At 36.8% G+C, this 15,722-nt stretch overlaps 1 protein-coding gene across 1 annotated transcript in view; it reads right to left on the bottom strand.

Annotated features, from left to right (window-relative positions):
• LOC103267753 (ATPase family AAA domain-containing protein 2B) overlaps positions 1-15,722 on the bottom strand; it is a 94,072-nt gene that overhangs the window by 64,827 nt on the left and 13,523 nt on the right. Inside the window, exons 4-5 of the mRNA XM_008065333.1 lie at positions 13,737-13,872; positions 739-925 (exon numbers count right to left, since the gene is read on the bottom strand). Coding sequence (XP_008063524.1) covers positions 739-925; positions 13,737-13,872 — 323 coding nt within the window. The remainder of the gene's footprint in view (positions 1-738; positions 926-13,736; positions 13,873-15,722) is intronic.

Consider the following 15,722-nt stretch of genomic DNA (forward strand, 5'->3'; position numbering starts at 1 on the left):
ACCTGCATAATAAGCATTTGTATACCTAACCCTAAATTATACTCATCTTTAAAATTAAAAAATTTTTTTTATAATAGAAAACAGTGGGGAAAAAACAGAAGTCTAACTGCTCTGATACCATAACTCTGAAGAGGGCCAGAAAAAGGCAAAAGAAACTACCTTTCTACAATATTTAATGAAACAAGATGTTAAAATGTCAGTAAGGAAGGATCAAGAGAAAAACAGTGAGCTCACTTTAAAAATATTATATAATAAAAGGATTGTTTGCACTAATATTAGAACGCTAATGAATAATCAACAAAAAGTTAATGTTCAGGTCAGTCGTGGTAGCTCACACCTGTAATCCCAGCACTTTGGAAAGTTGAGACAACAAGATTGCTTGAGCCCAGGAATTTGAGACCAGCCTGGGCAACATAGCACGATCTTGTACTAAACAAAAATAAAATAAAAAATTACAAAAATTAGCTAGGCATGGTGATGTGCACTTGTGGTCCCAGTTACTTGGAAGGCTGAGACAGAAGGATGTCTGACCCGAAAAGGTCGAGGCTATAGTGAGCTGTGATCATGCCTCTGTACTCTAGCCTAAGCGACAGAGTGAGACCCCAATTCAAAAAAAAAAAAAAAGTAATATTCATATTATCATTCTTTGAAAATATCTATAAACACTATGTATTACAAACACTACCAAGATGTAAGCAATAAGAAAGTTGTAAGTACTCTGATATGGTAAAAACCTACCTGTGCACATGATTCTTCAGGTGTTTTGGCACTAACTGAATAAAGTGCTGGGAGATCTAGTCTATGCACAGAGAATCTTTCCAGAGTGTGCAAAAGTGCTGGAGCAAGGTGAGAAGTTTGACCTGAGCCTCGTTCTCCAGACAGCAATAACCGTGGTCTATAGGAGGTTGGCTGATGATATGGTGACCTGTAGTACATGTAAGACATAATAATTTTGAGATCACACATTCTGAAGAGCAACAGGAAATACCAGGCAAATTATTTACATTAAAAAATATATAACACCAAATTAACAGAACTTTCTTATTGTTTTAATACAGTAATCTATTTTTGCATTAATCATGTTTTTAAAATGTTGATATCTCTGATTATAGTAATTACTAAAGTATAAAAATCTATTATAAAAAAATATAATTACCCTGATATTCATCCTATCTCATCACATATACTGACTTGGACAATACATCAAATTCTATCATGCAGTTATTCATTAGCCAAGGTGAAATGTTAAGAATTCCATTTCTTTTTTTGTTTTTTTTTTGTTTTTTGGTGAGTCAGTCTCACTCTGTCACTCAGGCTAGAGTGCAAATGGCACGCTCACGACCAACCTAGTGTCAACTGGCTGGGCTCAGGAGATCCTTCCACATTAGGCCTTCCAAGTAGCTGGAACTATAGGCACACGATACTATGCCCAGCTAATTTTTTGATATACTATAGACACGAGGTCTCACCAAGTTGTCCAGGCTGGTCGTGAACCCCTGGGCTCAGACAATTCTCTCACCTTGGCCTCCCAAAGTGCTGGCATTACAGGCTTGAGTCACCATGCCCGGCCAAGAATCCCATTTCTTTGACAAAGAGGTGGATCTGAAGATTATTCTAAATGCAACACTTAATTAAAAGGTGGGACTTTTAGTAATTAAAAGACGGAACTTTCAGTAGATAATTAAATTATGAGAGTTCTGCCTCATGAATGGATTAGTGATCTTATAAAAGGGATCAAAGTAACTAGCTAGTCTCTTCTGTCCTTTCATGTAAGGACACAGTGTTGGTCCCCTTTATATTGTTGGTCCCCTCTGAAGCAGCATTCAAGGTGCCATCTTAGAAACAGAAATTGAGCCTCACGAGATATCAAATCTGCAGTGTTTTGATCTTAAACTTTCCAGACTCTATAACTGTAAGCAATAAACGTATGCTGTTTATAAATTACCCAATTTAAGGTATTTTGTTATAGCAGCAGGAAAGGACTAAGGTAACCACAATTTTTAAAGTGTGTGTGTATGTGTGTGTGTGTGTGCATGTGTGTAGGACTTTTTCAGAGACAAATTTCATTTCTGTGACAAAAAAAACTAACTGTTCTTACTCTAATATGTGATATCTAAAATCCTATACCAGAGAAGAAAAATACATTAAATCAAAATTAACTTGTATTCTCAAGATTCTACCAGCATCATTAAAACTATAAATGACACAAGTTTATCTACTCTCACTGTAGGTAGTGCTGAAAATTCTAAGGCAATGCAATAAGAATAAAGCAATTCAATGTAATACTATAAGAAAATGACTGACGGTACTGGGAAACTATGGGGGGGGGGAGATGGGATTAACAGTAGCAAATATCTGTCTGGGGACGGGGAAATACCTCTTATCAACAGGGTGCCTGAATGGAACTGTAATTGTATACCTAACCCTTAACTGTACCCCACAACATCATAATAAAAAATATTTTTAAAAAAAAAAGGAATAAAGCAATTTAAGATGGAACTAACAGAAATTTTTAAAAATGATACCTGTAAAGGATATGATTATATACTTAAAAAACTAAGAGAAACAACTAATAGCTATAAGAATCTACCAGCAGAGTAACAAGACAGAAAACAGAAATAGAAAAATCAACAAATTTCCTAAATTCCATCAATGACATTTAGCATTACTGTAAAAAAGAAAACCAGATCCTATTCACAATTACAAAAACAATACTAAAGGTAAAACAAGCTTATAATAATAATCTTATCAAGAATGTCATGAAATTAAGCCCAAAGACTAAATATGTAAAGATGTCAATTCTTCCTAATCCACTTGTATTTTATTTTATGCATTTAAAATCTTCAAATCAAAATCCCAGAAAAAAATTTTGAGGGACAAGGACTTCAACTTATTCTCTACTTTATATAAAAGAATATGAAAGAATAATCAAGTAAGAACATAGAGAAAATTTTAGGGAAAATGCTACCAATTTTAGAGCATTCAAACATTTTTTAGTAACAGGCACTTCATACAGATTTTTTGTATAATTTTCTTAACAATTCTATGAAATATATACTTTCATTTTATTAAACAGAAGCGGAATCCAAGGCTCAGAAAGGTTAAGTATAAGACTGTACAAGCCGGGATCAGTGGCTCAGCCTGTAATCCCGCGCCTTTGAGAGGCTGAGGTGAATGGATTGCCTGAGCCCACGGGTTCGAGACCCGCCTGGACAGCGAGACCTCATCTCTACAATAAATCAAAAAATCAGCCGGGCATGGTAGCGCATGCCTGTAATTCCAGCTACTTGGAAAGCTAAGGCAAAAGGATCGCCGGAGCCCAGCAGGTCGACGCTACAGTGGCCGGGAGCGGCCACTGGACTCCAGTCTGGGCAACAGAGTGAGACTCCAATTCAAAAATAAATAAATAAATAAAAGACTGTACAACTGGTAACAGAGCTCAAATTCTCATTCAGGCCCATATAATTGCAAAACCCAGATTCTGAGGTACTATGGTAAAGATGTGCCGTACTTTATACTGAAACATATTGTGGAGTAACAATTAACAGAATACAGAACAAGAAAAGGAACACAGAACAATGAAACATAACAGGCAGCCTAGGAAACAAATTATAGTAATTGAAAATTTTTCATATAAGAAAAGAATAAACCAGGCTCGGTGGCTCAGCCTGTAATCCCACGCCTTGGGGGGCTGAGGTGAGTGGATTGCCTGAGCCCGCAGGTTCGAGACCCGCCTGGGCAGCGAGACCTCATCTCTACAATAAATCAACAAATCAGCCTGGCGTGGTAGCGCGCGCCTGTAATTCCGGCTACTTGGAAAGCTGAGGCGGAAGGATCGCCGAAGCCCAGCAGGTCGAGCTGCAGCGGCGGGGAGCGGCCACTGCATTCCAATCAGGGTGACAGAGTGAGACTCCAACTCAAAAAAAAAAAAGAAAACTACAAAACACTGCTCAAAGAAATCAAAGACACAGAGTTGGCTACAGTGGCTCATACCTGTAATGCCAATACTTTGGGAGGCTGAAGTGAGAGGATAGTCTGAACTCAGGGGTTCGAGACCAGCCTGGACAACTTGGCAAGATCTCGTCTCTACAATAAATCAAAAAAATTAGCTAGGCATGGTGGTGTGTGCCTGCGGTTCCAGCTACTTGGAAGGCTGAGGTGGAAGGAACACGTGAGCCCAGCAGGTCAGGGCTGCGGTAGCTGTGAGCATGCCACTGCAAGAACTCCAGTCTGGGTCACAGTCTAGGTCAAATTCAAAAAAAAGAAGAAGAAGGCACGAACAAATGGACAAACATTTCATGCTCATGGACAGGAAGAATCAATATTGTTAAGATGTCCATCTTACCAAAGGCAATCTACAGATTCAATGCAATACCCATTAAATTACCAACATCATTCTTCTCAGACCTGGAAACAATACAGGAATTCATATGGAAACAAACAACCACGAATAGCCAAAACAATCCTCAGCAAAAGAAACAAAGCAGGAGGTATCACACTTTCAGACTTTAAACTTTACTATATGGCTATAATAATCAAAACAGCCTGATATTAGTACAAGAACAGGTATATAAACCAATGGAACAAGACAGAGATTCCGGAAGCAAAACCTCAATTTCTCAACCAACTCACCTTAAACAAAGCCTCCACCAACTTCTCTTCGGGAGAGAAGAGAACCTATTCAGTAATGCTGCTGGGAAAACTGGCTGACCACATGCAGAAGATTGTAACAAGACCCCTACTGATCACCATATACAAAAATCAACTCTAAATGTATCAAAGACCTTAAGCTCTAAGAATCTTAGAAAACACAGGAGATACCCTTATGGTAACGAAATACGCAACCAATTTCTGATCAAAACCCAGATGTTCATGCCATAAGAGATAAGATAGACAAGCAGGACTTCATCAAACTGAAAAGCTTCTACAAAGCAAAAGAAATCATCAAAGGAGCGGGAAGACAGCCCACAGAATGGGAAAAAATATTTGCCCACTGTATATCTGACAAAGGCCTAACATCCAGGATCTACAAGGAACTCAAACGGGCCAAATGAAAAAAAACAAAAAACAAAAAACAGTTCCATTAAAAAGTCGGCAAAAGACATGAAAGACCCTTCTCAAAAGAAGATATATGGGCAGTCAACAGACACATGAAAAGTGCTCAGCCTCACTAATCACCAGAGAAATGCAAGTCAAAATCACATTGAGATACCACCTAACTCCAGTAAGAATGACCATCATTACCACCTAACTCCAGTCAGAATGGCAATTATCAACAACTCAAAAAATAACAGCTGCTGGAGAGGGTGTGACGAAAAGGTAACACTTCTACACTGTTGGTGGGAGTGTAAACTAGTGCAACCTCTGTGGAAAGCAGTGTGGCGATTCCTAAAAGCTCTAAATATCAACCTCCCATATGACCCCGCAATCCCCCTACTGGGAATATATCCTGAAGAATTCAAATCACTCTATAAAAAAGATACCTGCACACGTATGGTTATCGCAGCATTGTTCACAATAGCAAGAACCTGGAAGCAACCATGCTGCCCATCAAAAAAGGACTGGATTTTAAAAATGTGGTACATATACACGATGGAATATTGCGCAGCCATAAAAAAGAACAAAATCATGAATCTTGCAGCAACCTGGATGGAACTAGAGTCTATAATACTGAGTGATCTCTCACAGAATCAAAGATCTGAGTATCACATGTTCTCACTCATATAATGGACCTTGAACATCCAATGTAATACTAAGAAAATGACTGACGTTACTGGGAAACTATGGGCGGGGGGGAGATGGGATTAACAGTAGCAAATACCTGTCTGGGGACGGGGAAACACCTCTTATCAACAGGGTGCCTGAATGAAACGTAACTGTATACCTAACCCTTAACTGTACCCCACAGCGTCATAATAAAAAATATTGATAAAAAAATAAAATAAAATAAAAAAATAAAGTCTGGACCTCCCTTTGGTCCTGACTTCACCTGGTTTGAGATTAGGTACCTTTATTGATGTTATGTCCCCATCCCCACTCCAGCAGAATCCTGCTATTGTCAATCCCTTTCTTACAGTCTTATGGTAAAAGTTCAGGGTCCGCTTATGCGTTAACTCTACATTGTTTATATTAACTGTTCATTGATACAAACAGCTCTAGTACATTCAATAACTGGCTGTGTAATAGTATTTTACATTAATCCACCACAGATTTATAAATTCTCTTGTTGATGAATAGTTTGTTTCCAATTACTCACTCTTACTGTGATGTAACCAACATTCTAGTTTTGCCTTCAATACACATTACAAAATACTAAAAAAAAAAAAAGAATGGCCATCATTAATAAAACAAAAAAACAACAGATGATGGCAAGGATGTGGACAAAAGGAAACCCCCAATGCTGGTGGGAATGTAAACAAGTTCAACCTCTACAGAAAACAGTGTGGCGATTTCTTTTACTATTTATTTATTTTATTATTTTTTTTTTTAGTTAAAGTCTCACCCTGTCACCCAGGCTGGAGTGCAGTGGCATGCTCACGGTCGCCCCAGCATTGACCTGCTGAGCTCTGGCAATCCTTCCGCCTCAGCATTCCAAGTAGCTGGAACTACAGGCGCGCTACCACGCCTGGCTAATTTTTATTTTTTATTATTTATTGTAGAGATGAGGTCTTGCCAAGTTGCCCCGACTGGTCTCAAAATCGTGGGCTTAGGCAATCCTCTCACCTCAGCCTCCCAAAGTGCGGATTACAGGTTTGAGCCACCATGCCCAGTAGTGTGGCAATTTCTAAAAGAACTAGAAATTGACCTTCCATATGACCCAGCAATCTCCCTACTGAGAATATACCTGGAGGAACACAAATCATTCTACAAAAAAGATACATTCTACACCTGTTTATTGCAGCACTATTCACAATAGCAAAAACATGGAACCAACCATGCTGCCCATCAAAACTGGGCTGGATTTAAAAAAATGTGGCACATATACACAATGGAATATTACACAGTCATAAAAAAGGACAAACTTCTGGACTTCACAGCAACTTGGATGGATTTACAGTCTATAATACTCAGTGATCTATCACAGAAACAAAGAACTGAATACCACATGTTCTCACTCATAAGCGGCTCCTAAATATTTAGCATAATACTATAAGAAAGGGATTGGCAATAGCCAGAAACTGCAGAGGCGGGGGCATATAACATCAGTAAGTGTACCTGATCTTAAAACCAGACAAAGTAGGGACCAAAGGGTGGCCCAAACTCTACCTGTATGATGACCACTTGTATACCTAATCCTGAATTGTACCACACATCTTTAAAATAAAAAAATAAATGTTTAAAGGAGGAAGGATTCAGATCCTCATTTTACAGCATAAATTCTAACACAGAAACAAAGTAGGAAAAAAACAAAAGCATCATATACTTTTAGTTCATAAAAATCTAAAAACTCTATAACTCAAAAACTATAATCTCAGTGAAATGGCAAACAACCAAATGGGATAATTTGTCATCAACAGGAATAGCTCTTAACATATAAAGAGCTTATGTTGGAAGACTCTATGTGACAAAAAAAACGAAAAAGAGCTTATATGCACAGGTTTTTTAGAAATCTCTATGAACAAAGAACATAAAACAGACCATTCAAAAGAAAAAGAAATAGACCAGGAGCAGTGGTTAACATCTGTAATCCTAACACTTGGGAGGTCAAGGCAGGAGGATCACTTGAGGCCAGGGGCTCAAGACCAACCTGGGCAACACAGCAAGATCCTATCTCTAAACAAAAATTTAAAAATTAGCCAGGTGTTGTGGCTTGTAGCCTGTAGTCCTAGCTACTCAGGATGCTGAGGTGGAAGGATCACTTGAGCACAGGAGATAAAGGCTATAGTAAGCTATGATCATGCCACTGCCCTCCAGCCTGGACAACAGAGCAAGATCCTATCTCTAAAAATATATATATATATAGGTCGAGCGCAGTGGTTCATGTCTATAATCCCGGCACTTTGGGAAGTTGAGGTGAAAGGATTGCCTGAGCCCACGGGGTTTGAGATTAGCCTGGGCAACTTGGCGAGACCTTATCTCTATAATAAATCAAAAAATTAACGGGCGTGGTGGTGTGTGCCTTTAGTTCCAGCTACTTGGAAAGCTGAGGTGGAAGGATCACCTGAGCCCAGCAGGTCGAGGCAGCAGTGGCCCTGAGCAGGCCACTGCACTCCAGTTTGGGCGACAGAGTGAGACTCCAACTCAAAAAAAAAAAAAAAGAGAGAGGGAAATAGATAATATTTTTTAAATGTTTATTCAATTAACAGCTGTAGAATGCTTCCTATGCTGAATGCCTTGCTCCTAGGTATCCAACAATGTCAGTGTTACCATAGAGCTCAAAATAGTAAAAAAGGTAATATACAAATGACTATAACTTACTGTGATTAATAAGTGGTACTGTTTAAGTACACAGTGCTATGGAAAACTCTGATTAGAGATTCAAAGAAGGCTTTCCTGGAAAAGTGTTAGCAGAGCAAAAACCCAACAGATTGGAGGTAAAGGAGATGAATTACAAAAACAAGATGTGCAAAGAATCAGAGGCTAAAAAGAGCACAGTTCTTTGGGCTGACTGATACAGTTCATACAGCCAGTTTTTTCTGAAGTATTAGAGCAATGTAGGGGTAAAAGCACTAGGGTTGGAGAGAGGAAGAGTAAGGAAAATTAGACTATGAAGTATTTTATAAGTCATTTATAGTTATGTCAGCATGGAAAAGGGTTTTGAAAGAAGGCAAATTGGGAGGAAAGATGACCAAGTAGGTGCCTGCTACAGTATCGCAGGCATGAGATGTGAATGACATGCATCTGAAACAGCATAGTGTCAGAGGAAGTGAGAAGGACTGGCCTGAGTCAAGACTTATGTAGTATGAAAAATCAACAGGACTTGGTCATTAGATATAGATATATATCTATATATTTATAGATATATATCTATATCATATAGATCTATATGATCTATATGATATAGATATAGAAAGGATATATGATATATATCATATAGATACAGAAAGGAAGAAAAAGAAAGGAATGATGTCAAATTCTAACTGGGTCAACTGAAGGGACAGTGGCTCTCAGGGAGACACAGCACCGTTATATATGGAAAAATCCAAGGCACAGCAAAGAAGAGATGGGCAGCAGGGCAGGGTCTGAAGCTCAAGAGCAATATAGGCTTGAGAGCGATATGGTAGTCATTAATATAGGGATGAAAAACTTAAGAAAATATAAAATAATGACAAATATTTTTTATCTATTAGATTGGTAACATTAATTTCAATATCCTTTATTAATGAGAGTGTGGAAAAATTGGTATTTTCATGACTGGTGGTATTAGGAAAAGAAAACACAACTTTTCCAAAATTATATCTGACAGATCTAAATATGCCAAAATATATGCCTAAAAATATTCTGTAACTTAACCCTACTCCCCAAAACTCCCTGACCTCTTACCATTTTCTACATTTTTTTCCCACAGTACCTATCTTCTAACATTTTGTCTATCTTCTTACAGCTGGAGGTTACATTTATTACTTTATTGTCTGTCTCCACCATCTAAAATATAAGTTCAATGAGGGCTGGGATCTTAGTTCACTTATATATCCCAAGTATGTGGGACAATGTCTAGAACACGATGGGCACTTTCACAAAATATTTGAATGAGTGAATGAATACATGAAATAATAAGTGATTCAAACAAACAAGATTATATTTTAATTTACCTGGTTAGTAGAAATTTAAAAACACAAATAGTGCTCAGAATTGACAAAAATATAGAAACATACCACTCTCACACATTAGTGATGGAAATGTAAAGTGGTACAACCTTTCTGGAAAGCAACTTACCAACCTGTATCAAGGTTTTATATGTATATATCCTTTGACACAGAACTTGCAGCTCCTAAAATTTACCTTAAGTTCTGAATCAGATAATAGTGTAAAGATGCATACTTAGAAAGATGCCTATCATAGCACTATTTATAAAAAAAGAAACTTAAAAACTACAAATTATATCAATAACATTAATAAAAAATATGTATCAACTGTAAAATAATGTTATCAATAATTTGTAGAACATCCAAAACATAAGCTACTAGGCAGCTATCTTAAAAGAATATTAAACATATGCTGGCATGAAATAACATTCCCATCACAGTGAACAAAAACATCAAGTTACATTAACAATTTAGAGAAGGATATAATTTATATAAAATAGTGTATGGATCTATCTATATGCACAGAGAGAATATGGAAGTGTGGTCACCAAAACTTTAATATTACCTTCAGGTGCTGGGGCTTTAATTTTTACTTTCTTCTTTATGCTCTTCTTTATTACTTGAATTTTCTACAGAGTATATCATCTTTCTAATCAGAAAAAAAAAGCTATTTTCATTTGGAAAACCTCAAAAAGCTCTGTTTCTAATCCTCTTATTGTACTATGAAGTAAGAAAGAAAACTTATTTTTCATCATAAAACTTCTCTACCTGATTGGTAGACCTTAACTATCCTGACTTCTACTTTATATTAAATCTTTTAAAAAAAAGGTGGGGGTATTTCAACACTGTTTCAGGAAACTATTCCCGAAAGTCATTCTTTCTCCTTGCCCAGCACCTTTATCTGCATTGATGTGGCAAGCCCAGAAAACTAAACCAACAAAACAAAAATAGACTATGTGGAGTCATTACTAAAGGCCTTTGTTCTAAAGTGTATGTTTCTTAGAGAGCGTGAAAAATCACATTGCCCAGCTTACTCAAAGAAGCAATACAATTTCCTATCGACCTATTAAGCTCAGGCATCAATTTGAAAAAAATATGAGGGGAAAAAAAAGCACAGATCTTGACTCTGTCTCCTGCCAGCAGCATGATGTTGGGCAATTTACTTAACTTCTGTATGCTTCAGTTTCCTCATCTATAAAATGATGATACCACAAATGCTATACAATTTTTGGGAGGCCTATATGTATTTCTGCATATAAAGCACTGATCTTTACATATCTACCACGTCTAGTTTGTAATACGTACTCAGATGCTAACTCCCATCCCTTTATACTCAAAGGACAGCAAATGTCACAGTTTATTCTGTGAAGCCTTCCTGAACATACCAGCTAAATGAGTTCTGTTGGGGGGCGCAGTGGCTTACACCTATAATCCTACCACCTTGGGAAGCAGAGGCAAGAGGATTGCCTGAGTCCAAGGTTTTGAGACTGGCCCAGGCAACTTGGCAACACCTTGTCTCTATAGTAAATCAAAAAGTTAGCTGATGTAGTGGCACACACCTGTGGTTCCAGCTACCTGGAAGGCTGAGGCAGAAGCATCGCCTGAGCCCAGGAGGTCAAAGCTACAATGGCCATGAGCCACTCCAACAGAGTGAGACTCCAACTTAAAAAAAAAAAAAAGGGTTTTGCTTTCATAGCACTTCAGCTATATCACAGTGCTGTCACCTTCAATAATGAGAACTTTGCGAAAGTAAGAACGACGTTTAGCTCATTTATGCTTATGCTTGCAGTACGTAGCACAATGCCTGGCATATAGCAATCTATTGAAAATCAGATAAATGGGTGGGTGAATTAAGAGATAAATGAGTATTACTGAAACATCTAAAAAAAAAAGTTTATTATAGAATATACCTGTCTTATTAACCAAAGTCAAATCAATGAACTAGAAAAGCTTATGTTAAGGAAGTTAAAATTAAACCAATTATTTCAGAAAAGCTAAGACAAAATGAACTACACCATTACCACACATTAAATCAATGGCAGACAATGTTCTTCATAAAAAGTCAAGCCAGGTGTGGTGGCTCACACCTGTAATACCAGCACTTTGGGAGGATTGCTTGAAGCCAGGAGCTCAAGACCAGTCTGGGCAACAAAACAAGATCTCATCTCTACAAAAGATACAAAAATTAGCTGGGCATGGTGGTACATGCTACAGTCCAGCTACTCAGGAAGTTGTGCCACTGTATTCTAGCCAAGGCAACAGAGTAAAATCCTGTCTCAAAAAAATAAGAATAAATTTTAAAAATAAAGAGTCAAACTCAAAATTGGACATGACGTTTTCTAATATCAAAGTCTATTTCTGCATTCCTTTTTTGACAAAAGAGCATCTTATAAAATTGGAACAAATGCCTTTCGATCATGTCTGCTACTATATAATATAAATCAAAATTTTAACTAAAATTGTCAAAACAGACAACATACCCATACACACAAACAATCACACACAATACAGACAAGCTAGCCAGGTGAAAAGCAAAACATATATATGTAACATATATACTTTTTTTTTTTTTTTCAGTTGGAGTCTCACTCTGTCGCCCAGACTGGAGTGCAGTGGCCGCTCCCGGCCACCGCAGCCTCGACCTGCTGGGCTCCGGCGATCCTTCCGCCTCAGCCTTTCGAGTAGCCGGAATTACAGGCATGCGCTACCACGCCCGGCTGATTTTTTGATTTATTGTAGAGATGAGGTCTCGCTGCCCAGGCGGGTCACGAACCCGCGGGCTCAGTCAATTCACTCACCTCAGTCTCCCAAAGGCGCGGGATTACAGACTGAGCCACCGAGCCCGGCCATATATACTTTTGTATTAAAATTTATATATATATATATATTTGGTTTTTTCTATATGTGTCAGTAAAACAGATCTGTAAAATACTGGAATAGTCTATAAAAAATTCCCTGAGTGCATAAAAGAAAGCATCTGGAGGAAAAACACTTACTAGCAGAACAGCTTGCTGTTAACAAACACACAGAGAAAAAAGAATAGTTGAAAGTAATTTAGCCTCATTTTTAAAAAATGAAAAACAAGAAAAGCTTACCAGTGCATATACAAAATCCACATTTCACCAAAATCTACATGGAGAAACTGATTCAAGGTGAAGACTTACATTTGTTTGAAATCTCTTTTAAAAAATTAATTACAAGTACACACAATCCAGCCTCTTCAAATCAGAAGTGCTACTAGATCTACCTGACTGAAGCTTTGTAGTCCCTCAACTATGGTGCTAATTATGTAAATTCAAGAAAAGATGCTGTTAGCATTTTTAAATCCTTTGATCTCTTAATTTAAAATTACATTTGCACTAAAAGTGTTTACCATTACAGTGCACAGCAAAAGCTGATTTAACATAGATAGCAAAGAAGTAAATGTAAATAGAAAAACCATAAAATCCAAATTACGGAAGTATAAACTACTGAGGTTTTTAGAGAATCAAAAAGTTACCTAATTACTAAAAAATTTCTAAATTGAAATCTCTTTAGAGTCCTAAATTATCATCTAAAACTTACTGTAATTAAAGCAACTATTTCAATGCTGCCTTTTAAATTAAAAATTAAAAATTAAAAGCAATTAAACTGTGGTCCATGGACTGATTTTCTAAGGGCAGTCCTCCCATGCCTCCACCAAAATATATATATGAATATCTGTGTGTGTGTGTGTATACATGTGTGTGTGTATTACAATCACTTTTTTACAAAGTAAACTAGCAGATAAAATTCTTCCACTTGGGGGGAAAATTTTTAGTTGATCAACAAACTAATCATTACCACACAAAAAAAGTACACACAGTAAAAGTTTTCCAGAATTGTGTCCAAACAACAGAAAAACAAAGTCCTCAAGGTTACAACCATAAGTAAAAATATACAATAATTCTAATCATTAAGCATCAAAAAAAACCCACTCTAAGTGAAAGAAGTTCAATATAAAGTACTCACATTGTAAAATGAAGGTAGGGTTTATGTATAGCAGCAGCTGATGACTGTTTCTTTGGTGATCCTGAGTGACTACTGATCTCAAAAATTGATAAAGCATTTTCATCTTCACTATCATCTAAAATTAGAGTTTCTATATCTGTTTAAAAAAATCACAAGGTTATAAGTCTTATTAGTGCCCTACCACAGCTAAAGAAAACTGAGTTAAAAAACAAGTGGCATTAACTAATAAGTTATCTATCAAATAATACAGGTTACTAGACAAATTGACAAACCACAGTATTTTGTATCTTTATAAATAAAATTACTATAATTCTTTAACTGTTATAGACTATCTAATTTTTATAAGATGTAATTTGGGAGACTTCACTGACTAACTTAAACAAGTCTGGAAAAGAAGTAGCATTCTCATAAAATCTCACCTGCTTACCGAGTTAATTTTGACCAAAACCAGTTTGTTTTGTATTTGGTTTAGTTAATAGGGGAGTTGAGTCAAGGCCAATTCTTACAAAAGCAACAAGGAACAAACTAAACTGACCCTTATTTTTTAAAGGGCACATTAAAAAAAAACAAAACAACTCAGGTTAGTTAAGATGAAGTCAGGAATTCAGTCATAGCTATTTATAAAAATACACTCACTCAAGCAGTACTGTTCTATGAGTCTTGGGTTACTACTCATGGACTCACTGAAACAAAATCCCTACTGACTACTCGGAAGGCTGAGGCGGAAGGATCGCCAGAGCCCAGCAGGTCGAGGCTGCGGTGGCCAGGAGCAGCCACTGCACTCCAGTCTGGGCGACAGAGTGAGACTCCAACTCAAAAAAAAAAAAAAAAAAAAAATCCCTACTGAGAATGCAATACTGAGAAGTTCACCAGGACTACCAACTGAAGTATGAACTTGATTGATACTTCATGAGTATCACAAGTGACAATTTGTTCAATAAAAAGCAATGCTACATTTATAGCAGATATGGGGAAGAATTCAGATTAACAGAAATCAAACCCTTTCAAAAACAAAATAGAGGAATGCTTCCTAAAATGAGATACTAAATTGTGTGATAGAGATCTCAGTGGTTTCTAAAAGCTAAATATTTAGTACAGCTAATCCTTTAAAAATTGATCTGGAAAGCAACTGAGTACCTTCTGAGTGAAAATTTCATGTACAAGAAAAGAATACTTCTCTAAGAAAAATATTAAAGACCAAAAGAAAGCATAATAATAGAACAAAATAATGAAAAAGCAATTATTAACAAGTAAAATTTGGTTGCTCTTCTCCACTGGTTCATGTCATCTAGTTTCACTAATTGGAACTAAAGCATACTTTATATTTGTGGAAAAAGTTATAAGAAAACATAGACGATGCCATAAAATGGTAATTCACAAATGGAGATAAAGAGCTAGCAATTTCTCAGAAGAAAAGGTGAAGTTTTTATGATTTTCTAAAGGGGACATGAATTTTGTGGGAAAGATACATATTCCCAGTTACAAAAATCAGGAATAATAAATACACAAATCCCACGGCAGGAGGGCTCTTCTCCACTCAACAAAAACAAACAAACAAAAAAAGAAATACACAAATCATGGCATAGTACCTGGCTCATGGTTACTCAGTAAAATATTTGCTCCTCTCCCTATCTGCCAAATTCAAGTAATCATGTGAGTCAGTCACTAAAACATTAGAAGTTTCTGAAAAATATATTTATAATAACAGCAATATTCACTTAACAATATTCATAATTTTTACTATAATTCTCTGAACAATTTTCTATTTGGTAACAATTACATTCCAAACAAGGTGCTAGAAACTGGGGAAATCAAGATCATTAAAAGACATTAATCTCATGCTCCTTACTTTGATTAGCATGTCAATCTAATTTTTTATTTTTTATTTTTTTGAGGTGAGTCTCTCAGTCGCCCAGACTGGAGTGCAGTGGCCGCTCCTGGCCACTGCAGCCTCGACCTGCTGGGCTCCAGCGATCCTTCTGCCTC

Source organism: Carlito syrichta, unplaced genomic scaffold (assembly GCF_000164805.1).
Source record: "Carlito syrichta isolate Samal-C Ts95f unplaced genomic scaffold, Tarsius_syrichta-2.0.1 Scaffold308235, whole genome shotgun sequence".
In the NCBI taxonomy this organism is placed as follows: domain Eukaryota; kingdom Metazoa; phylum Chordata; class Mammalia; order Primates; family Tarsiidae; genus Carlito; species Carlito syrichta.